The sequence below is a fragment of the Arachis hypogaea genome, chromosome 15, assembly GCF_003086295.3.
Source record: "Arachis hypogaea cultivar Tifrunner chromosome 15, arahy.Tifrunner.gnm2.J5K5, whole genome shotgun sequence".
Classification (NCBI taxonomy): domain Eukaryota; kingdom Viridiplantae; phylum Streptophyta; class Magnoliopsida; order Fabales; family Fabaceae; genus Arachis; species Arachis hypogaea.
In genome coordinates, this window is record NC_092050.1 from 74,191,445 (window position 1) to 74,215,120 (window position 23,676).

Sequence of the window (23,676 nt, forward strand, 5' to 3'; positions counted from 1 at the left end):
TATAACAACACTCTAATAAATGTTACGGTCTATTTTTTTTGCTAACATTGAAAAAATGTTACAAAAACTCTTCTTTAAGAATAAAAAAAATATTACCATAAATTTTTGGTAACATTTATAGCTATAATATCTATTTACTATTCATATTTTAATATGTAACCATTTATTTATTTATTTTTATATACATTAGAAGGGTAATGCCACTAATTTAAATGCACAAAACATTGAAGATAAATACATAATAAACACAAAGTATAATAAAAAGAAAATTAATAAGCCAATTAAATTTCTTTTCTTTAATATTGTCTAAAATTACCACAAAACAATTCTAAAATAAACAAAAGATTATAAAATCTAAATCTTCTCTATTTTATCATCTTTAATCAATATTAACAATTCAAACAAACAAAATAGAACATAAAATCTAATCTTTTTTAATTTGTCATCTCAATATTGCTAACACACCACTTTCTTCTTCTTTAATTTTTTCTTATGTTGATCATGCTTCTTTTTCTCCAATTTCAAGTCGAAAATCTCTTGAGTAGAAGAAGAATAAAGAGCCTGCAAAAAGATAACTATTTTAAGACACCAATACTAATATTCTCACTGAACAAGAAGGAAAAAGTAATATCAACTTTATTTAAAGGTAAAACATGTCACTTTAACTAATCTCAATATGATTATTACAAAATATGAATCACAGATGCTATTTTAACTTCATTTTAGTTCTAAATATACCTGCTTCTGTTTAGGTGAAACAATCACATTCTTCTTCTTTGTTCGAGGTAATAGCTTAGCTTGAGACTTAGAAACACCTTCTGTAATAGTAGATGATTCTAGAATATTTCTACTAGCTGACTTTGAGTTACTTAGAACCTATAACATGAGAAAATAATAAACATCAAATCTATCATTAGAGCATATGATGATCAGTGTATGTATGCTATGCTCTAGTATGCTATCTATTTGACATGTAAATTTCTATATAAAGCATGATTATGCAGCTTTTTCAATAAATAAATTAAAATCCTTTTTTCTTTCTTCTATCTATCTATCTATCTGTTCTAATTCTACTGCTACAAATTATGCTCCTCTGCCACTGCTTCTATGTCTTTTTATCTATCCATCTATCTATCTCTTTTATACATTCAAGTCATGTTCCATAACACATCATCTACATCATTCTCTCATTGCCACATCGCTTAACACACTATTCCATCTCAACTTTTATTTTTTCACACAAAAATGCCAAATTAACATAAATATATATGCCTAACTTAAAACCAGCTCTCAATACACCAATTATCCACAAACACATTACTTTAGTGTAATGTAGATTAAATAATTGACTACATTTAGAAAAACACTATGAAGAGTAAATTTATAATTAATTATTAAGGAAAAGATACAAAGAAAGTTATAAACACCTCTTTTTCAATAGCAGTAGTAACTTCATGATGTGTTGTTGCAGTAGCTTCTACTTCCTTCTCATATAGAGTAGTTGACATGAAAGACAGATTCGAAATCTCTACTCCTGGGAGGTTTTTTTGTAGCTGATTTAAAAATATATTAAATCCATACAACATCTGAGACTTCATGGCTTCCATTCTTTCTTGAAGTTTTGTTTCCATCTCCTCTTGCATTTTTTGTTGTATATTCTGAATTTCAGCTTGAGCATTCTCTTTAACTTCTTCAATTAACCTCTTCGTCTCAACTTGAGATTTAGGTCCCCACAAATCTGAAGCTACAACACCTCTACCATAAGTTCAGACATGACCGGGTTGATCTTTCCCCAACACTTGAAAAAGTATATCATCTTGATTTGTACTTTCTAATTTTTCAGGATGTGAAGCTATGGCATCCTTAAGCTCTAACTAAAATCCAGAATTCAAACTATATTAATTTATGACAAAACATCTATATCACACAATATATATATATTAAAAGAAATACATATCTTACAAAAAATTTGCTTGTTCCCTCACTCATTGATTTTCCATCTCTTGGCTTGTGTGTTAAAAAGAACATGTTCACCCGAGATGGTTCTCTTCTATCAGGATTTTTCATTGCCTATTAAGAAAAAACACAATTAACTAAAAAATAACCAATGCAAATAAGACAATGTAAACACATTAATTCTACCTCTTCTTCACGTATTTCAGCAAATGTTTTTGATCCTGTTGTATATTGACTTGTATTCTTTGCTCTACTAGCTTTATTCTTCTTGCTTTGTTCCTTTAAAATCATAAAAAGATAATTGAATAATTAAGCCTAAAAGTAGCAAAATTAATTAGTATAACTAATTATAGTATGAAGGAAATTGCATGCTAAGAATTAGTATACCTTAATCATATCAAAGCTCCAAAATTGAATAAGAATCTTCTAATGATCAAGTGAAACAGTACGAGGACAATTTTTCATATTGTAAGCTAGTGACATGTTTTCCTTAAAATACTGTGTTTTCAACCGACTTTTATATGTCCTCCAAGATGAACCCAAGGTTTTGAAAACCCACGCTTTACCAAGTACTCCGATGTCAAACTTTTCCTACACCATAATGAACATAGATATGTTAATTAATATTTAGTTTTTAAAATCAATAAAAGAAAAACACCTAAGTTAAAAGTGTAAAAATGTAATACAATGGTAGCTTCCCACAAATCTTCCCAATTATCTTTAAGTCCATGCCAACTTGTGTATGTCAATGGAGCAAGGCGTGCATTTCTAACCAAAGTCTCCAAATGACTGCTTAATTTGGCGCGATTACAACCAATTGGTTGACCATACTTATTTAATCTAATTGGCAACCGATCCTCATAGCTTAAACCATGAGTTTTAAGGCACTTTGTCGGACCCCTTTTTCTCTTAGTTGCTGGTCTTGTTATGGGAATCAATAAATAAAAGGCAATTATACAGAAAATACTACACATTTATTATTAATATTAAACTAAACATAAAAATGATTACTTACTATCATTATCATTAACTTGGGGTGCTAAAACTGGTCCTATTATCAAGAATGAGAAAGTTTAGAACAGAGAGGAGATAATTTTTAAAAGACATCTATCTATTCATTCAATCTAATCTTATAAAAGTACAATTTCAAATTAATTCAGAATCTTTATTTGTTTTCCCTTCTGAAAATTGGCAATGACCACTGTATATCAAAGAGCCAAGTATAATAGTTCTCATAAGAACTCTTATGATAATAAAAATGGTGATCCAATAACACAATATAAACCCAAATATTTAGCTAACAAAAAGTTCCAGCATCACTTTGAATGAATAAACTCAAAATTTCCCTAGAACAAAACTCTTAAGAAGCTTTGGCTTTATTCATGTGTATATATACAAAACACATTACCGTAAGTTCACTTTCTCATCATCATGATTCATTACGCATCAGAACAAACATGTCTTAGATTATAATAAACCACAAATTATATATGACTTTTTTTTCAATTGATTCTTTGTAAACTCAAATTAAAAAAATGTAATAAAGGATCACTTACCATCATCATTAGTATGAAATACTAAAGGTGTTTGTGAAGGGCTTGATGCAGTATCTTCTAACTCACCAATGATATTAACCATAGAACCATTTTTCAATCCTCTATTTTTCTTCATAGATGATATTAATTGGGATTGACAGGACCTAATTCAATTTGCTCTTCTTATTCATAGATGATATCTCTCATTAAGATGCTTGACCTTAAAGCTTTGTCTTTCTTGTTTGCCATAGCACTATTATAAACCAGAATCACAGAATTGATACCACCAATGCCTAACTCCTCTGTAAAATTTCAATCAAATCCATATTCATATAAAAATTAAAAAAAATACTGTCGGCTTGTAAACTTCAAAAACTGAGCAGAAAAGTCTTGAGTATTAACTATCATAAAGTAATTGATGAGTTGTTTTTAAGCCTCTTGTTAATGTTTTGTGAGAAAAGGAGCTATGACCAAAGCTTGTTTTGCTTCCAATTTTGGGTGGCTAAAGCTAAACAAAGCATGGCACTAATCTTGTATTTTGATACACTAACCTTGTGTCAGAAAAAATAAATAACAAGAAGAGCATCTAATGAGGCATCACATACAGAGAAGAATCACAAATTATATATCATAATAATACATTATTCTCAAGCGAAGCAACTATGATTGATTTAAAAAAAATAGGGAATATATATATATATATATATATATATATATATATATATATATATATATATATTCTTCTAGAAAACACGGCTTCTTTCTACCTCTTCTTCAAAAGCATAATCTGATTTAGGTTTTTATCAGTATCCTCTTGCATATTCATGTTGCATAACTATAGTTATTATGTAAAATTTGGAAATATTTCTGAAAACTCACCAATATGCTATAGAACATGCAAGCTGAGATCCTTCTAATTTTTTCTTCCAAGATCTTATTCAAGCTGAGATCTTCAGCAGGGTCCTCCAAAATTGGGACAATTCAACTTTTGAAAAATTCAGCTACAATCCTAGAATTAAATAAGTCAAGAATATTAGCTCAAAGCAGGAAACATAAACAACTAATATAGCAATAACAACACCTGAGCTCTATCACACTAAATAAAGCCAACTACATTTGATGAGACCTTTACTTGTGTCTTTGATAGTCACACAGATGTAGCTCCAAATTGCAACTGATATGAGTTTATTATTATTTCACCCAAAAACAATATGTGAAACCTGAAAATTCACATAATTTATGAAATCTAAAAATTATGCCCATACTTGTTAATAAACCATATTGAAAAAGGACTTTTTATAAACCAACAACATAAATTAAGAGAAAGAAAATTATTCTCCAAACACCAACTAACCAAGGCAGCCAAAATTGAACAATTAATAGCAAACACAGCCATGATTGAACAATTAAATAAGAAAAAATAAGAACAAGAAATCAAACCAGTAAATCATAGAAAACACAGCACGACTAAGAACTAAACAACAAGAAAAATAACTTAAATCGCCGCAAACCTTCACTCGAATAGAGTATGAGGGAGAGGGAGCATGATGGAACTCGAGGGAGAGAGAGCACGGCCGAAAACTGCAACAGACGGTGGTAGAACAAATCGACAATGGCGTGACGCTGGAGTGACGTCGCTTGGCTTGGGTATCTGGAGAGTGGAAGGCTAATTCCCTTGCTTTGATAGAGATTATTGTCCTTATTTATGAGGGTTTTGTAATTTCATTTCTTGCTCTCCATTCAATTCCTATGAGAAAGATAAAAATCAGTGCTCTTACTATGAAGAAGAGAGAGATTGGTCATCATTGCTTCTTCATTTCTTCTTCTTTCTATATTTTTGTTAGTATATTTTTCATAAAAAAAAATTCTTAGTTTTCTGTATTTCTATATTAGCTTTTTTCTTTTTTCTCTCTCTATAATATAATGCTGGCTGTAATTTAGTTTTTTAAGAAAATATCATTTTTGTTATTATGTTCGCTCAATTGATCCTACTTATAATTAGATTCAAATTGATGATCTTTTTGAAAAAATTGCTCTGCTTTACTTTTTAGTTTTTACAGTTATCCTATTTTGCATGGGCATAATCAAAAGAGAGAATATACAAACAGAAATAGATTACTTTTATGGAAATGGATTATTGTATGCAGAAAAACACAATGTATGCAGAATTATCTATAAAAATCTATAACATTAATGGATTATTGTATGCAGAAAAACCATCAAAACTAATTCCCTTTCCACCAAGAACAACCAAACAAAAACACTCAAATCTAGTAGTAACATTTCTGCCAAGAACCAAACCAAAACCAAAACCATCAAATCCGAAAACCTTTCCTCCAAGAGTTCATCATCTTCAAAAACCACAACCTCCGACACACTGGCTTCAAGAAGCTCAATTCCACAAGCTCCACCTCCAACAAGAGTAACAAGCAGCTCAACTCCCCTACTATTCCCTCATCCACTTCCAAGTTCAAGAAGCTCCATTCCACATCAACATCAAAACAAAAATTAGAATCTAAGCTTAGTAAGAAAAAGCAACTAGAAAATAGAGGATATGAAAACCTAATAATGTATGGTTTTTAACAACTTAATAAGCAAATAAACATGTTTCGAGATCGGTAAATAACCTAAATTCAAAACCTAACTACTAAATAACCAATTAAAAACTAAAATCAACTAATAATTATACATCAAATTAATTACTACCTAAAGATTAAAGAGGATTGAGGAGTAAGAAACTAAATAAACAATAGAACTGGAACTTACCAGGCCGTGGGACGAGCTGACAATGGAACCAGCGAGAAGACGGCGGTGCAGGCGAGAAGACGGCAATGCAGGCGAGAAGACGACGGCGTGAGAGGATGAACCATAAGCGAGACAACGCGAGCTAGAGTGAGAGTGAGAACACTGGATTGTGGTTTCGATTCACAAACCGTGAGATCGAAGAGGTGGAACGAGAGATCAAAAAGGCAGAACGAGAGATTGAAGAGGAGGAGCGAGAGGTGGTTTCACAGCTTCGAGAGTGGGAGTGAGAAGACGCGTGAAATTGGGGGAAAATGAAGACTGAAGAGAACACCCCACGAGAGTGGGAGTGAGAAGACGCGTGAAATTGGGGGAAATGAAGACTGAAGAGAACACCCCCTTTGTATTTGGTAACGTTTGTATCTTACTTTTATTTTTTTAAAAAAATAAAAATAATGTTTTCTAACATTTATTTTACAAATGTTACTAAAAGTATAATTTTATTAGTATAGCTAACATTTTAAAAAATGTTAGATAAAAAATGTTAGTAAATATCTGAATTCTAGTAGTGTTTGCTGTAAGAGACAGAGCTAGGATATGGTTGGACTCACAACCTAAAGAAAGCCTGAACTCTTGGGAAAAGTTGGTCAATACTTTCTTGGCCAAATTCTTTCCACCTCAAAAGATGAGCAAGCTTAGAGTGGAAGTCCAAACCTTCAGACAGAAGGAAGATGAATCCCTCTATGAAGCTTGGGAAAGATACAAGCAATTGATCATAAAGTGTCCTTCTGACATGCTTTCAGAATGGAGCATCTTATGTATATTCTATGATTGTCTGTCTGAATTGTTCAAGATGTCATTGGACCACTCTGCTGGTGGATCTCTTCATCTGAAGAAAACCCCTGCAGAAGCCCAGGAACTCATTGAGATGGTTGCAAATAACCAGTTCATGTACACTTCTGAAAGAAATCCTGTGAATAATGGGATGACTCAGAAGAAAGGAGTTCTTGAGATTGACACTCTGAATGCCATATTGGCTCAAAATAAAATATTAACTTAGCAAGTCAATATGATTTTTCAGAATCTGACTGGAATGTAAGCTGCATCCGACAGTACTAAAGAAGCCTCCTCTGAAGGAGAAGCTTATGACCCTGAGACTCTTGCAGTGGATGAAGTTAATTATATGGGAGAATCCTATGGAAACACTTACAATCCTTCATGGAAGAATTATCCTAATTTCTTATGGAAGGATCAGCAGATGCCTAATCAAGGCTTCAATAATAATAATGGTGGGAGAAATAGGTTTGGCAATAGCAAGCATTTTCCATCATCTTCTCAGCAACAGATAGAGAATTCTAGGCAGAGCCTCTCTAACTTAGCAACCATAGTCTCTGATCTATCTAAGACCACTCTCAGTTTCATGACTGAAACAATGTCCTCCATTAGAAATTTGGAGGTACAAGTGGGTCAGCTGAGTAAAAGAGTTACTAAAACTCCTCCTAGTACTCTCCCAAGCAATACAGAAGAGAATCCCAAAAGAGAGTGCAAGGCCATAACTATAGCCAAAGTGGCTGAACCTGGAGAGAGTAAAAAGGCAGTGATTTTCAGTGAGGAAGACCTTGCTGGACGTCCACTAACCAATAAGGAGTTCCCTATTGAAGAACCAAAGGAATTTGAAGCTCATATAGAGACCACAGAGATTCCATGGAACTTAATGCTGCAGTTCATGAGCTCTGATGAAGATTCTTCCTCTGATGAGGATGAAGATATTATTGAAGAGCAAGTAGCTCAGTATATAGGAGCAATCATAAAACTAAATGCCTTGGTTCAACAGAAGTTACCTCAAAAGAAACTGGATCCCGGAAAGTTCTTAATACCTTGTATCATAGGCACCATGACCTTTGAGAAGGCTCTGTGTGACCTGGGGTCAGGAATAAACCTCATGCCACTCTTTGTAATGGAGAAACTAGTGATCTTTGAGGTATAAGCTGCAAGAATCTCACTAGAGATGGCAGACAAATCAATGAAACAGGCTTATAGACTTGTAGAGGATGTCTTAGTGAAGGTTGAAGGCCTTTACATCCCTGCTGACTTCAAAATCATAGACACTGGGAAGGATGGGGATGAATGCATCATCCTTGGAAGGCCCTTCCTAGCCACAACAAGAGCTATGATTGATGTGGACAGGGGAGAGTTAGTCCTGCAACTGAATGAGGACTACCTTGTGTTTAAGGCTCAAGGATCTTCCTCTGTAACCATGGAGAGGAAGCATGAAAATCTTCTCTCAATACCGAGTCAAACAGAGCCCCCACACTCAACTTCTAAGTTTGGTATTGGGAGGCCACCATTAAGCTCTGAGTCTCTGTGAAGCTCTCTAAGAGCTCACTGTCAAGCTATTGACTTTAAAGAAGCGTTTATTGGGAGACAACCCAATGTTATTTAATTATATTTATTTTTTTATAGACATTTATTTTTCATTGTCATGTTATGTTTTTTTTTAGGTTGATGATCATGTGAAGTCATAAAAACAGCTGCAGAATTAAAGCAAAATCAAAAATAGCATCAAAAACAGCACACCCTGAAGGACAGGCTTACTGGCATTTAAACGCCAGTAAGAATAGCAAAATGGGCGTTTAATGCCCATGCAGGCAGCATTCTGGGCGTTTAATGCCAGAAATGGCAGGATTCTGGGCGTTCAAAAAAATGGCCAGTAAAGAAGGATTCCTGGCGTTTAACGCCAGCCAGGGTATCTGGCTGGGCGTTAAACGCCCAAAGAGGCAGTCAAGTGGGCGTTAAACGCCAAAATGGATAGCATTCTGGGCGTTTAATGCCAGGATGACGCAAGGAAGGTAATTTTGTTTCCAATTCAATTTTTTTCAATTTTTCATGTTTTAATTCATAATTTTTTGCATCAAACATATTTTAAACGTTCATCTTTCAATTTCTGTTTTCAAATATTAATAATCTTTCCAATTGGTGTGCAGATGCTATTGGATTCTGACCCTCCTGCACTCGAAGTGGATTTTCTGGAGCTGAAGAAGCCCAATTGGTGTGCTCTCAATTGCGTTGAAAAGTAGACATCTTGGACTTTCCAGAAATATATAATAGTCCATACTTTGCCCGAGATTTCATGGCCCAAACTGGCGTTCAACGCCAGCTAGCCTTTTTTGGCGTAAAACGCCGGAACTGGCACCAAAACTGGAGTTAAACGCCCAAACTGGCATCCAAGCTGGTGTTTAACTCTAGAAAAGGCCTATGCATGTGTAAAGCTCAATGCTCAGCCCAAGCACACACCAAGTGGGCATTGGAAGTGGATTTCTGCACTATCTGCACTTAGTTACTCAATTTCTATAATCCTTAGTAACTAGTTTAGTATAAATACTAGTCTTTCCTATTGTATTGGGGGACTTTTTGATCTATCTTTGGACTTTTATGTTACATTTGGGAGGCTGGCCATTCGGCCATGCCTAGACCTTTTTTTCTTATGTATTTTCTACGGTGGAGTTTCTACACCTCATAGATTAAGGTGTGGAGCTCTACTGTTCTTCATAAATGAATGCAAGTACTATTATTTCTCTTTCAATTCACGTCTACTTCTTCTCCAAGATATACTCTCGTACTTAATTCAGTTAAGTCAGAATGAATGGGTGATCCGTGACAATCACCCACTATCTTCGTTACTCGCTTAGCCAAGATCCGCGTGCCTGACAACCACAAGCGGTCTACATGATGTTCAATGTAGTCATTGGATGACAGCCGGAGTTTATTCTCTTGGGTCTCTAATCCATGGACCGAGTCCGTGAGATTAGAACCTTCGTGGTAGAGGCTAGAATCAATTGGCAGCATTCCTGAGATCCAGAAAGTCTAAACCTTGTCTGTGGTATTCCGAGTAGGATCTAGGAAGGGATGACTGTGACGAGCTTCAAACTCACGAATGTTGGGCACAGTGACAGTGTGCAAAAGGATAGAGAGATCCTATACCGACACAAGTGGGAACCGACAGATGATTAGCCGAGCGGTAGCTGTGCCTGGTATTTTTCATCCGAGACGAGAAATCCGATAGTTGATTAGCCGTGCAGAAACCGTACCTGGTATTTTTAATCCGAGAGGACGGATGATAGCCATTGACAATGGTGATCCACCAACATACAGCTTGCCATGGAAGGGAGCATGCATGATTGGATGAAGACAATAGGAAAGCAGAGGTTCAGCAGCAACAAAGCATCTCCAAACGCTTATCTGAAATTCCCACCAATGAATTTCATAAGTATCTTTATTTTAATTTACATTTTATTTATCTTTCAATTATCAAAACTCATAACTAATTGAATTTTTCTGACTAAGATTTACATGATGACCATAGCTTGTTTCAAGCCAGCAATCTCTGTGGGATCGACCCTTACTCACGTAAGGTATTACTTGGACGACCCAGTGCACTTGCTGGTTAGTTGTACCGGAGTTATGAAAAGTGTGATCACAATTCTGTGCACCAGCCATCTTTCAGATAAGACTCCCGCTTACTGAGGAGTGCTGAGATCTGCATCTGAAAAACATAAATAATACATGGGTGAGAACTCAACCCAAGGGGGTTCCCAGTAGGGTAAAAGTGCTGAATCGATACAATATAAGATAATAGAAACTCTCTAAGAAATCTTAATCTTCAACGTCTCATTGATCCAAGCCTAGGGTTCTCACTAATACAAAAATAAGGTAATTAAGCTAAGCATTCCACTATACTGGTAATTCATAATCTCAATCCTTCACAATATTTTTTAGCCTTTCTCTTTTTATTATCACAGTCTATCAGCATATAATTCAATAATTCAGTATCAAAACTTAGCTTTCCACAAACCTTCAATCACCACATTCACATCAGGACAAGTACAACACTCAGCGTCACCATCGCCAGCATAAGAGATCTCTCAGTTGTTAAAACACATACAAAGCAATACAAAGAATACATAGATAGAGAGAACAGATAAGACAATTAGATCAAGTAGCATATAGGTACAATTAATCAAGAAGACAAGCTAAATACAAAATACACACCTAATCAATGCACACAAATACAAATGATGCATGTCTGCCCTACAACCAATGAGCTCATTTGTCGGTTATACAGTCAAACCCGACATGTCCTATAGCGAACCCTAGACAGTCCCTCAGTACGCGCTTCCCCAAGAGGTATTCACTTTCCTTAGAGGAATTATCCGGAAAGGTCTAAGTGTCCGGCCACATCTTGTGACGAAGGGTCAACAAAGTCTCAAATCTCAACCCGGAGCAAGTGGGGCGAACTACTGCAAATACCCAGAGAGTCTCAATCTCAACCCGGAGCAAGTGGGGTAAACCACTGCATCTACCCAGGGAGTCTCAAATCTCATTCTCAACCCAGAGCAAGTGGGGTGAACCACACCCTTTCATCTACCCAAGGAGTCTCGAATCTCAACCCGAAGCAAGTAGAGCGAACCACACCCTTGCATCTACCCAGGGAGAAACCATTCTCAATCAAACTCATCCTCAAAATCCAATCATGTCATCTCATCCCCTTCAATGACTTCCAATTCATTCCAATTTTTACCCGGAGCAAGTGGGGTAAACCATTGCATCTACCCAGAAAGTCTCAAATCTCATTCTTAACCCGGAGCAACTGGGGTGAACCACACCCTTGCAGCAACCCAGGAAGGTACCATTCTCAATCAAACTCATCCTCATAATCCAATCATGTCATCTAATCCCCTTTAATCACTTCCAATTCATTTCAATCTAAACTCGGAGAATGTGGGGTGAACCACTGCATCTATCCAGGGAGTCTCAATTTCAACCTAGAGTAAGTGGGACAAACCACACCCTTGCATATACTCAAGCAGTCTCAAATTTCAATCGAGCTTATTCTCATCATCAAACCATCTCCACTCATCCCCTTCAATCACTTCCAATCTCATTTTGACTCAATAATTTTTTCCAAAGCTTTCTAGTCTCTAATCCACCATCTCTATATTATTATCGGGGTTCCAAAAGTTTAAAAGCTTGTCGAAAAAGTCAAACAGTCAAAAAACAGAATTTTTTGGAGAAAACAAGACTTGTGTGTACGTATCACCCTTATGCATACACATTGATCAGAAGCAAATTCCCAGCTTGTGCGTACGCACACCCCTCATGCGTATGCACTCGTTTCTTCACCTGTTCTTATTAGTGCGAGCGCACACATACAAGAAATTTCTGGTTTTTCTGAAAATTCTCAGATTTCATATTTTTACACCCAAATTCAAACTTTCATAACTTTCTCTACAAATTTTTTATTTCCTTGATCCTTAAACCATTTTAAAGCTCTCATCACCACCTTTAATTTAAGATAAATTTCACCCAAATCCAAACTCCAAGCGCCAAGTTATGGCCCATTGAAGTTAGCTAAGTACTCATTTTTACCAATTCCACACTATCCTTCAATTTCATCAATTCTCAATTTAATTCAATCCTAAATCATTCCAAAACCACCTCTATACATTTCAATCACTCATTTATCAATATTTAACCATTCTAAGTTGGTGCGTGAAATTGAACTCTGCACAACTGAACCGGCAAGTGCACTGGGTCATCCAAGTAATACCTTAGGTGAGTGAGGGTCGAATCCCATGGAGATTGTCGGATTAAGCAAGCAATGGCTATCCTATAAATCTTAGTCAGGCGATTAGAAAAGATGGTTGTTTGTTTGAAAGCATAAACGAAATAGTAAGAATGAAATACCAGATTAGAGTAAAAGCAATGATAGATATTCAGTTAAGGCTTCGGAGATGCGTATTCTTTCCGGATTAACTTTTCTTACTGTCTACTTCAATGGCGAATGATTCATTCAATGGCAGCCGTAATTGACTAACTCATGTAGCATCCTCACCAAGTTAGTCTCTTCTAAACCATAGCAGTCCACCATATCCGAGTAACTCATGTAGCATCCTCATCAAGTTAATTCATGGCTTCCCACTATAGCCGAAGGTGAAGACCTAAGCAATCCACTCCCCTTCGCGATTCTACTCAAAACGCCACAGACAAGGTTGGATCTTCCGAATCAGGGAACGCTACTTCTCAGACTCTAGCCTTAATGCCACAGAAACCTCAATAACCCATGGTCAACAAAATTTTATGTCACGTATCCAAAGTCTCCCAAGAAGCTCTTGAAAACCGTAATGCACTCTCTAGCTGTGGTTCAACGCTATCTGGGTCAGGACTCACACAGAACCCATGTAGAACTAGGATGATTGTCACGGGTTATCCTCAGTTCATAAGATGAAGAATGAAAATGCACAAGAGAATGGAATCAAATGTGTATTGAAATAGAAACAATAATATTATTAATCCATGAGAATCAGCAGAGCTCCTAACCCTAACTTAGGAGGTTTAGTTGCTCATGCTTTACAAAAATCAATGGTGAAATGTACAAATGGTAAAGATGAGGCAGAAGATCCTAAACATGGGTGATCTTCTCCTTTAAATACTAACCTAATAACTAAGAAGTACAAAAGTATGACAGACTAGACTAGTGGTGCGAAAATCCATCCTTGGACCCACTTTGGTTGAGTACTTGGGCTGAGCTTGGCGTCCAACTTGAGGAATGGGTGTTGAACACCCATTGGGGTGTGATTGGTGCTGCCTTGCTTCTTGGTGGGCATTGAACGCCCCAAAGGGGGTGGTTCTTGGGCGTTCAACACTGGCTTGTCTCTTTGGTGCGTTGAATGCCAGCCATGGGATAGCTCCTTGGCGTTCAATGCCCAATACGGGCAGGTTCTTTCGAAAAAAAGTATAAACAATTATCTATTGTTAGAAAGATCTAGAAGTTATCTTTCCAAAGCCATTGAGAACGCGTCATTTAGACCTCTGTAGCTCCAGAAATGCTCGTTTGAGTGCATGGAGGTCAGAATCTGACAGCATCTGCTACGCTTTCCTTGCCTCTGAATCAGACTTTGCCAAAGCTCCTCAATTTCAGCCAGAAGTTACCTGAAATCATTAGAAAACACAACAACTCAAAGTAGAATCCAAAAATATGAATTTAGCACTAAAACCTATGAAAATATAATAAAACTTAAACAAAACATAAGTAAAACAATATGAAAATAATGCCAAAAAGCGTATAAAATATCCACTGATCAGAACACCAAACTTAAACTATTGCTTGTCCCCAAGTAACCAAAATAAAGTAGGATCCGAAAGAAAAGAAGGATACAATGCATCTTAGAGCTTTTCAATGAAGCTCAGTTCCAATTGATGAGCGGGGCTAGTAACCATTTATTTCTGAATAGTTTTGGCATCTCACTATTCTTTGAAGCTCAGAAGTGTTGGTGTCTTTAGGAATTCAGAATCCGGATGATATTATTGACTCTCTTAGTTTAGTTCTTTTTTATTCTTGAACACAGCTTCTTTTAGAGCCTGGCCGTGACACTAAGCATTTTGTTATCCCGTATTACCACCGAATACATAAACGCCACAGACACTTAACTAGGTGAACCCAATTAGATTGTGATTCAGCTTTGCTAGAATCCCCAGCCAGTGGTGTCCAGAGTTCTTAGGCATACTCTTTTTGCTTTTGGGATCACAACTTTAACTACTTAGTCTCAAGTTTTTCACTTGACACCTTCATACCACAAGCATTTAGTTAGGAGAAGGAGCTCATTCGAACTTTTTAGGCCAAGATTTTGTTTCTTTTGGGCCCCCTAACCATTGATGCTCAAAGCCTTGGATCCTTGCTCTTGCCTTTTGGTTTAAAGAGCTATTAGCTTTTTCTTTTTCTTTCTTTTTCTATATTTTTTTTCGATTCTTTCTCTTTTTCTTTCTTTTTGCTGCTTTTTCTTGCTTCAAGAAACAATAATTGGATTTTTCAGATTACCAATAACACTTCACCTTTTTCATCATTCTTTCAAGAACCAACACACTTAACTTCAACATCAAATATGCACTGTTAATTCATGCATTCAAAAAGTAAAAGCAATGTCACCACATCAAATAATTGGACTATTCTTATTATATAACTCGAAATTATGTACCTTACTTCTTAAAAAATTTGAAATTTTATTCAAGCTCAATGGAATGATAAGAGGAATATTTTATACCTAATTGACAGAAGGGAAATAACTAAATAAAAATTTAGAATCCTAGTAGTGGTCATGCAATTCTCAAATTAAAAGACAGAAAAATAAAATACTAGATTAAGACTTAGATAGGATGAAACTCAACCACCTTAGTTATGGTGGTCATTGTTCTCTTCAGGGGATAATTTTTTACGCTTTAGCTCTTCTAGTTCACGACCCTGCTTCTCTTGTTCCTTAACCAGTTTGCACAGCATGCAAGTTTGATCCTTTTGCTCCTCTCTCAATTGATCCAGAGTGGATTTTAATTGTGCAACAGATGTTGCCAACTGAGTCTAGTATTCAATTGGAGGGTTATTCTGTTCTTGCTGAGGCTCAGGTGTCTTCCTCTTGGGATGATTGTCTGGTATTCTGGAGCTTTCCATCACTTCCTTGGTAATTGGGTTGTCTATTGGGATACATGAGTCTCTGTTAATCAAGACTCCAATCTCATTACACAAGCGAGAGATAAGGTTTGAAAAGGCCAATCTGGCTTGAGTTGGCATCCTGTTTGCAAATTTGTACAGTTCAATGGGAATCAATTGGTGAACTTCTACCTCATTCCCCATCATGATGCAGTGAATCATCACAGCTCTTTTAATAGTGACCTCAGAACAATTGCTAGTGGGGAGTATGGACCACCCAATGAAGTCCAGCCAACCCCTAGCAACTGGTTTGAGGTCCACTCTTCTCAGTTTGTTTGGTTTGCCTTTCGTGTCATTGATCCATTGAGCTCCAGGCAGACATATATCCTTTAGGATCTGATCCAGCTTTGGATTGGCTTGTACCCTCCTATTAAAGGATTCTGGATCACCCTTTGTGGGGGTAATTTAAAGATCTCTCTCACCTTGTCAAGATGAAAATAGAGAATCTTCCCTCGGACCATGGTCCGAAAAGTATGGAACCCTTGTCCATCTTTCTTTTGCTTTTTTGTCATCCACAGATTTGCATAGAATTCATGGATCATTACTATTCCAACATTGGTCACAGGGTTTGCTAGAGTTTCCCAGCCTCTCTTTTGAATCTGCTCTTGGATCTCCGAATACTCATCTTCTTTTAATTTGAATCTGGCCTCCGGTATCACTGTCCTCTTGCACATTATTTTGTAATAATGTTCTTCATGTTGCTTGGTGTAGAATCTTAAAGATTTAAAAATAACTGTTGGTGTTGGTAGGTCGTCTTCTTTCTTGCTTTTTGAAGTGGGTTTCCTACCCTTTGGAGCCATGGAGTTCGGCTGAAAGAGAAAGCAAGGCTCTTTCTACACCAAACTTAAAAGTTTTCCTCCTCCTCAAGTAAAAAGAAAAAGGAGAAGAAGATTAAGTAGAGGAGGAGAATTCAAATGGAGGGTGGATGAAGGAGTCAGTGGTACGAATGGTATATATATAGCGAGGGGTGGGTTTTTTTAAAACTAATTAGATAAAGGATAGTAAAGATATGATTCAAAACTTTTTTTTTTAAAAAAATATAAGATAGATAAGATTTTAAATGGTTAATTCATTAAAGATATGAGAAGGATAAAAAAATAACATGTAAGGTATTAAAAGATATGAAAAAGATTTAAAAGTTTAACAAAATATTTGAAAAAAAATTGAAAAATATTTGAAAAAGAATTGAGAAAAAATTGAAAAGATTTTAGAATTTGAAAGAGTTGAAAAGAATTTGAATTTAAAAGATGTTGTTCAAAAAGAATTGAATCAAAAGTAGTTGACTTTGGAAAAGATAGCATGAAAAGATAAGATTTGGAAAAGATATGAATTGAAAAAGTCAAACCTCCCTGTCCTGATTGGGGCGTTGAACGCCCAAAATACCACTATTCTGGCGTTCAACGCCAAGCTTGCGCTCCTCATGGGCGTTGAACGCCCAGCCAATCCTCCCTGGCTGAGAGTTCAACGCTAGCTCTCCATTCCTTTTATGGCGTTGAACGCCAGCCAGGGTGCACCATATCATACAATTTGGCACAATATCGGCTCATATAAATTGATGAACCATAGGAGAAAAAGAATCTTTACCTTTATCCGCTGAAATTGGTGATATAAACCACCAAGAACACAAGTTAGAGGACTCCTATAACATCAAAATTACAAAAAATCCTCAATACCCAACTACAAAATACGAAATTAGCTTTGAATAAAAAATTGGTGCTGGGATTTTGAGTTACTCGTTAAACGAATCAAATATAATTGAAGAGGAGGAGACAAATTTCACGTTGACAATAAACGTCTTGTCAATCAGTGTTCCAAATTATGGTGGTTTGAAGTTGATGGAAGTTAGGGTTTGCTCTCACCTCACTCTCTTCTCTTCTCCACGAACTCTCTCAATTGAGGGGGTGAGTGTTGAAATTTATTGAGTTATGAGCTTATATATGTGTGGGCTTAGACTTTGGGCCCAACATGGGCCGGTTGGTAATTTTTGGCTCGTTTAGTCCAACCTTAGGCTCGTTTATTCCAAATATTTTTTTCATCATTTCTATATTTTCAATTTTTTTCTCACTCGCAATACCGGACAGATTTAAAATGGTACGGGTAATTTTAACTCTGGTATGCATTTTTTCCAAAATAATTACGTTTTTGTGCTATATTTAATTTTCTTAATTCTAATTTTTACCGTTAAATTTTTAAATTATAAATTCTATTATTTTTACATATTCTGGGCATCTTAATCTCAATGCAATTTTAATTAATTAATTTGCTTAATTGAATTTTACAAAATAGATTAAAAATAAAATTAATTTGATAATTCTAGAGACCTAAAAAGCGTGTTTGAATCAATTAGGCACAATTAGGAGAAAATTCACAAAAGTATGCATTTACAAGTAATAAGCATAAGTTAAGTTGATAAATTTTAGTCTTTTCAATCTAAAAATCGTCATAAAATACAAATTTTTCATTAACTATGATGTGAGCCTTCGTATTTGCAAAACACTAGGTAATTCATTGTTAGATATATAAGAAATTAAAAACTGTGATTTAATGACCTAATGCACTATTGTCTAAGCTAACAGTTTTTAGATCTCTCTCACAAGTCTATTTATTACTCTGAATTTCTTTTTCTCTCATTGACCCCTCTTTCTTTTTTTCAGAACTCTCTCTTTCGCTCAAGTATTAACTCTTTTCACTCAAATACTCACTCTTTTTCTCAGTTTTTTCTTTTTCTAATTTGTTTTTTTTATTTTCTCTCTTATTTTTCAAATTGTTCATATCCTAAGGACCCTTTTGAGAAATTTTGCACCTTTGGTTTCTCCAAGTACAGATTTTTATTTATAACATACTTAACAAATTCTTCCAGAATTAGTCTTGGAGAAGAATTAGAGATAAGATTAAAAGAACTCTTCTTCTTATGTTGATCTATGTAATTCTTCTTAATATTTGCAACTTTAAATGTTTCTTATCCTCAAACTTCATTCCATTAGAGACCCTCATAGAATTGGAGTCTAAAGAGAGCCAAGTTGTCATAAGTTGTTGCTGATTTTTCACCTTAATGACCAAATTAACTAGATCTTCTATTGTTGCGTAATGGTGAAATTCAATCTCATATGAAATTTGTTGGTTTGATTGTAACACCCTAACTTTTAGCACCTCATGATCGCACTAAAAGTCCAAGCGCTACTTATCTCTATTCCTTTATTTATATACTAAATTTATTTAATATTAAGCCTTCACGAATACAAACTGAAACTCTAATTAAGAAAATGAAAGGTCTTTACTTTAAAACTCTTAATCACAAATATATATATATATATATATATATATATATATATATATATATATATATATATACTCACATAGCAATATATACGTAGACTTATTCCAAGATTCTCAAATACAAGTCCTACCTCTCAAAAAAATCAAAGACAATAAACGGCGAGGGAAAAATCTAAGACTAAACCAACTACAAAAAATATGGATATATATTTACATAAAGCTCTGATGCTCAGTCGCGGCTCCACGCTAAGGATTCTCAGGCCTGTCGCTGAAACAAAAGATCTGTAGGGGGGTGAGAACGTCGTCCTCGCAGGTTCTCAGTAAGGATAGCGAATGTCAAAAAATATACAGAATAATATACAAATAGTTAACTCATGACCCGAAATAATTTTCTTTATTAAACACTTGAAATCCTTCTTAAATCTTACCTAAAGCCGTGTAAAACCTTTTCTTTAAATCATATTACTTAAACAAAATCTCCATCACATCAACAATTCCTCATCTCTTAACAACATTCTTCAATTATCGCAATATCTAAATAAACCAGCATCGCAAATAATATACCTAAACTCAAACCACAAACATCAGCTCCTACCATATTACTAATTCCATAGCACAAGTAAAATGTCCAATCAAGCATACAAGCAAGTCACCAAGATAACAACACAATCACAAATAAACAAAATAAACAACCACAATCAAATACAAATGCGCAAACAATATGATGCATGCCTTTCCTATGCAGGTCATGAGCTCATGCGTTGGTTGTCTACCCGCAACCCGACGTTACTTGGAGTGAACCCCGAATATGGTTCCTTTACTGTGTCCGTTAGACACCTTGGCATCACGGTCACCCGTGTCAGTTAGGCCTCATTATAAAAACATTTTATTGTGCATCACAGCAAAAAATAATACTATCAGTTAGGCGAACATTCCTGCATTAGCAATCTCAGGCTATCTGTTAGGCGGGTACTTTCACATTAGCAGTTTGGCACAAAGGCCCATTCAACATACAATTTGCTATCAGTTAGGCAGACATTCCCGCATTAGTAATCTTAGACTATTAGTTAGGCAGGCACTTGCGCATTAGCACTTTGGCACAAGACCTATTTAACATACACTTTTCAAGTATCTATCTTATTCATTCCTTCTCATTCTTTTCTTCTTAAGTATCTATTTCCATCATTAGTTCTCATTTCCTTTATTTTTATGATGCCTCCACATCGCCAATTAGATACCCACACCTCCGCATCACCTACACTATTAAACGTACCTCCGCATCACCGCTTAATTACACATACCTCCATATCACCAAATAATCAATTATACCTCTGCATCACTACCTATTCACTCATCTATTATAATCTTAAATCGATTAGTTTCTAAATAATCAAACTTCGTAACGTTTAATAAAAACTTTTTTTCTTAATAAATTGAACTCAAATTATAACTTAAAACGAAAATCTTTATTCAATAGATTAAACTTAAAACATAGTACTTTCTTTGATAATTTGAAAATTAACTATTTTGAACCCTAAATCCAGTTTTCTTTTAAATAATGTTTTAAGCAAAGTCTAGGAGTTTTGTAAAAACTTCTGTAGCATTTTCTCTGAAATTCGGACTTTGCTATCCTTTGAGGATCCCAACCTAACCATTTTTCAAATCTTTTTCAAAACATTCCCAAATAACAAATAATTTTCAATAATCACACCGTTCAAAATATTAAATAAGTTTTCAATAGTCAAATTGTTTTCCTTTAAAGTTACGCCTCTTTCTATTTCAATAAAATTCAGCTCTCTTTCAAATCTTTTGTTATTAAAACCAAAGGAAAAATCCGCACGTTCATTCAAACTTTACAAAACTTTCCGACCATGTTCTTTTCACATTAATCATTAACCAAAACCACCTTTTTGTTTATTTTTAGAAGAACTCAAACAGAACTTCCCCTTTAGACTCGACTTCACCACGCTTACAAGCTCCCTCACTTCCATAACTTCTCGACAGTTTACCATCCTTCTATCATCACTTTTCAAACATAAGGTTCTCAATAATCAACATATGATTCCAATCCTTATAAAATCATTTATAAACTCTCAAAATTACTACTTTTAATTAAGAAATCAATTTTCATTCACCCTTATAACCAAAAATGCAGTCACAACACAGCCAATCATTCACAGCCAAAAATCTAAACTCAATAACATTATACTTATTAACATATTTGCAATTATTTACTATACTTTTGGACATTCTTAAATTGAAAACTGTTAATTTTAAAATAAAACCTCCTATCTTCGTATGAAATCAAAATCAACAAAAGCTCTGGAAAAGCTTTCTGATCGAGCTGCTGAAGAGGAAAGCGTCATAAATCATCTGTACCTCCTAGATCTCCAATTGGTCGAATTTAAGAAAAAAGGGAGTTACGTCACTGTCAGTTTCTAACGAACAAAAATAACGCCAACATATAAAAGAAGAGGATATAAACACTTTTATCAGATTAAATTTTTTATTAAATTTACGGATCACAAAAAATTGAAGATGAAAGTTCGGTGGGGATTACGGTTTTCTCCATGCAGCTTCGGTCTCTCACTCTCACCGTTAGTGAAAGAAAAGAAATGGAACCAAAGGAAGCTGAGTGATGATGATTAAATGTGATAAAAAAGGATTAGGTGTCTTGATTTTTCCTATATATACACATATGCAGATTATTTCACGCCACGTTAGGATTCGGTGTCTTGGTTTTTCATATATATACACATATGGTTATTCATATATTTGAATGATTATGATTAATGCAATTAAAATGTGATCCACGGTAAGCTATATATATACACACACCAAGTTCCCATTTCCTTTTCTTTGTTTTTGCTTCCGTAATGGCTTTCGGCCAAAAAGGAAACAAAAATAAATATTAATTTAATAATAATAATAATAATAATAATAATAATAATAATAATAATAATAATTTTCTTTTTTTTTTTGAATTATCTTATTATAATAAAAATTATTTAAAAATATTAATAGATTTTAAATTTAAAGTATAAAATTTAATTTTAATTATTTTTAAAAAAATATTTTTTTAAATAAAATTTTCATAAATATAATAAATTATAAATAATTTATTATTTAATTTTCAAAAATTTGGGTTGTTATATCCTATCCACCTTGCAAAAATTTTCGCCTTCAAAAATTTATATAAGATCCAGAATTGTGCCCAAGATTAATAAACAACTTGTTTTTATTGGACCACCGGGAATAGAACACTTCCTTCGGCTGAGGTTTCTCAATTTTATTCAAAAAAAGGGACGAATACAGACTTTTTTGAAAAATTTTTCAAGTAATAGTTTTCCGCCTTTGAGCACGTATGGATCCTTTTATTATGTCTCGTCGAAAATCTGGTTGTTGTGGACTAAAGCGTCGGATTGCTAATCCGTTGTATGAATTTTTATACCGAGGGGAAAACATTTATATCAACTCCACTTTTAAAATCATCAAAGAAAGAAATAAGAAGGTTTGGCACGTTCAGTTTTTAAAATATGAAAGAGATGATATCTTATGATTGTAACAGAAAAGGTGTCGTGTGTTACGAAGATTTACAAAGGTGCTTAAAATTAGACTCTAACAAAAATGCACAAAATAATGATAGGTAAATAGTGATAAGGGTGAATGTTCCAAAAGATTCAAACAATGCATAGGAACAAAATCAAACAAGGATATGCATTGGCGATAAGATAAGGTTGGAATATAAATCAATCATACCCCAAGAAAGAAGTTTGAAACAAAGATTTTCACTGCAAGCAATTAAGGAAGAGATGACTTCAAACTATATTAGTACGAATAAGGATTATACGTTGAAACAAAGCCAACCCCTAAAACTTGACTTCCAACATTCCAAAATTCCGTGATTCGCATTACCTATTAATTCTATTTCGTCCATGACAACCCATTAGTGTTTCCATATACATAAATCATTAGTATTAAGTTGGCCAGACTTAATACCATGAGGTATGCAATGGTAGGCTAATAGCATTAATCAACAAACAGTCATGCATATAAAATCTAACTCTTGTCATTAGGACAAGTTCTATCCATGACAGACACTCAAAGTATGCAGTGAAGCATAGTCAGTCCATTCCCAAGGCTCTAACAGGAATGAACTGCACTGATACCATAATGTAACACCCTAACTTTTAGCACCTCATGATCGCACTAAAAATCCGAGCGCTACTTACCTCTATTCCTTTATTTATATACTAAATTTATTTAATATTGAGCCTTCACGAATACGAACCGAAACTCTAATTAAGAAAATGAAAGGTCTTTACTTTAAAACTCTTAATCACAAATATATGTATACTCACATAGCAATATATACATAGACTTATTCCAAGATTCTCAAATACAAGTCCTACCCCTCAAAAAAATCAAAGACAATAAACGGCAAGGGAAAAATCTAAGACTAAACTGTAAGACCCAGAACTTTTGAAAAGTCTTATTATGATCAAGTCTCAAATCATATAGTTATTTATAGCCTTAATTTCGGAAATCATTTTATTAAGGATAATTAAGGCAAGTTTTGATTTATTGAATTTGAGATACGTTATGATTATTATCCAATTTTACAATTAT

The 23,676-nt window shown here is 34.6% G+C and overlaps 1 protein-coding gene and 1 non-coding gene across 6 annotated transcripts; both read right to left on the reverse strand.

The window, feature by feature from the left end:
• Window positions 1–255: 255 nt before the first annotated feature.
• On the reverse strand, window positions 256–5,368 carry LOC112750301 (uncharacterized). 5 transcript variants are annotated; one of them, XM_072216368.1, is made up of 10 exons: window positions 5,003–5,368; window positions 4,624–4,711; window positions 4,371–4,500; window positions 3,513–3,793; window positions 2,344–2,547; window positions 2,143–2,235; window positions 1,963–2,070; window positions 1,428–1,874; window positions 739–876; window positions 256–561 (listed from the first exon to the last, which is right to left on the reverse strand). In XM_072216368.1, the coding sequence occupies exons 8-10, from the start codon at window positions 1,641–1,643 to the stop codon at window positions 457–459; spliced, it is 459 nt and encodes a 152-aa protein (XP_072072469.1). In that variant the 5' UTR covers window positions 1,644–1,874; window positions 1,963–2,070; window positions 2,143–2,235; window positions 2,344–2,547; window positions 3,513–3,793; window positions 4,371–4,500; window positions 4,624–4,711; window positions 5,003–5,368; the 3' UTR covers window positions 256–456. The 5 variants fall into 5 exon arrangements, with proteins under 5 accessions (XP_072072469.1, XP_072072468.1, XP_072072470.1 ...); XM_072216367.1 differs by having other exon boundaries at window positions 4,618–4,711; XM_072216369.1 differs by lacking the exon at window positions 4,624–4,711 and having other exon boundaries at window positions 5,003–5,347.
• A 1,556-nt stretch (window positions 5,369–6,924) lies between these two features.
• Window positions 6,925–7,032, reverse strand: LOC112752746 (small nucleolar RNA R71). The gene has a single exon (XR_003177165.1). It is a non-coding gene; the product is annotated as a small nucleolar RNA R71 (small nucleolar RNA).
• Between the last annotated feature and the right edge of the window lie 16,644 nt (window positions 7,033–23,676).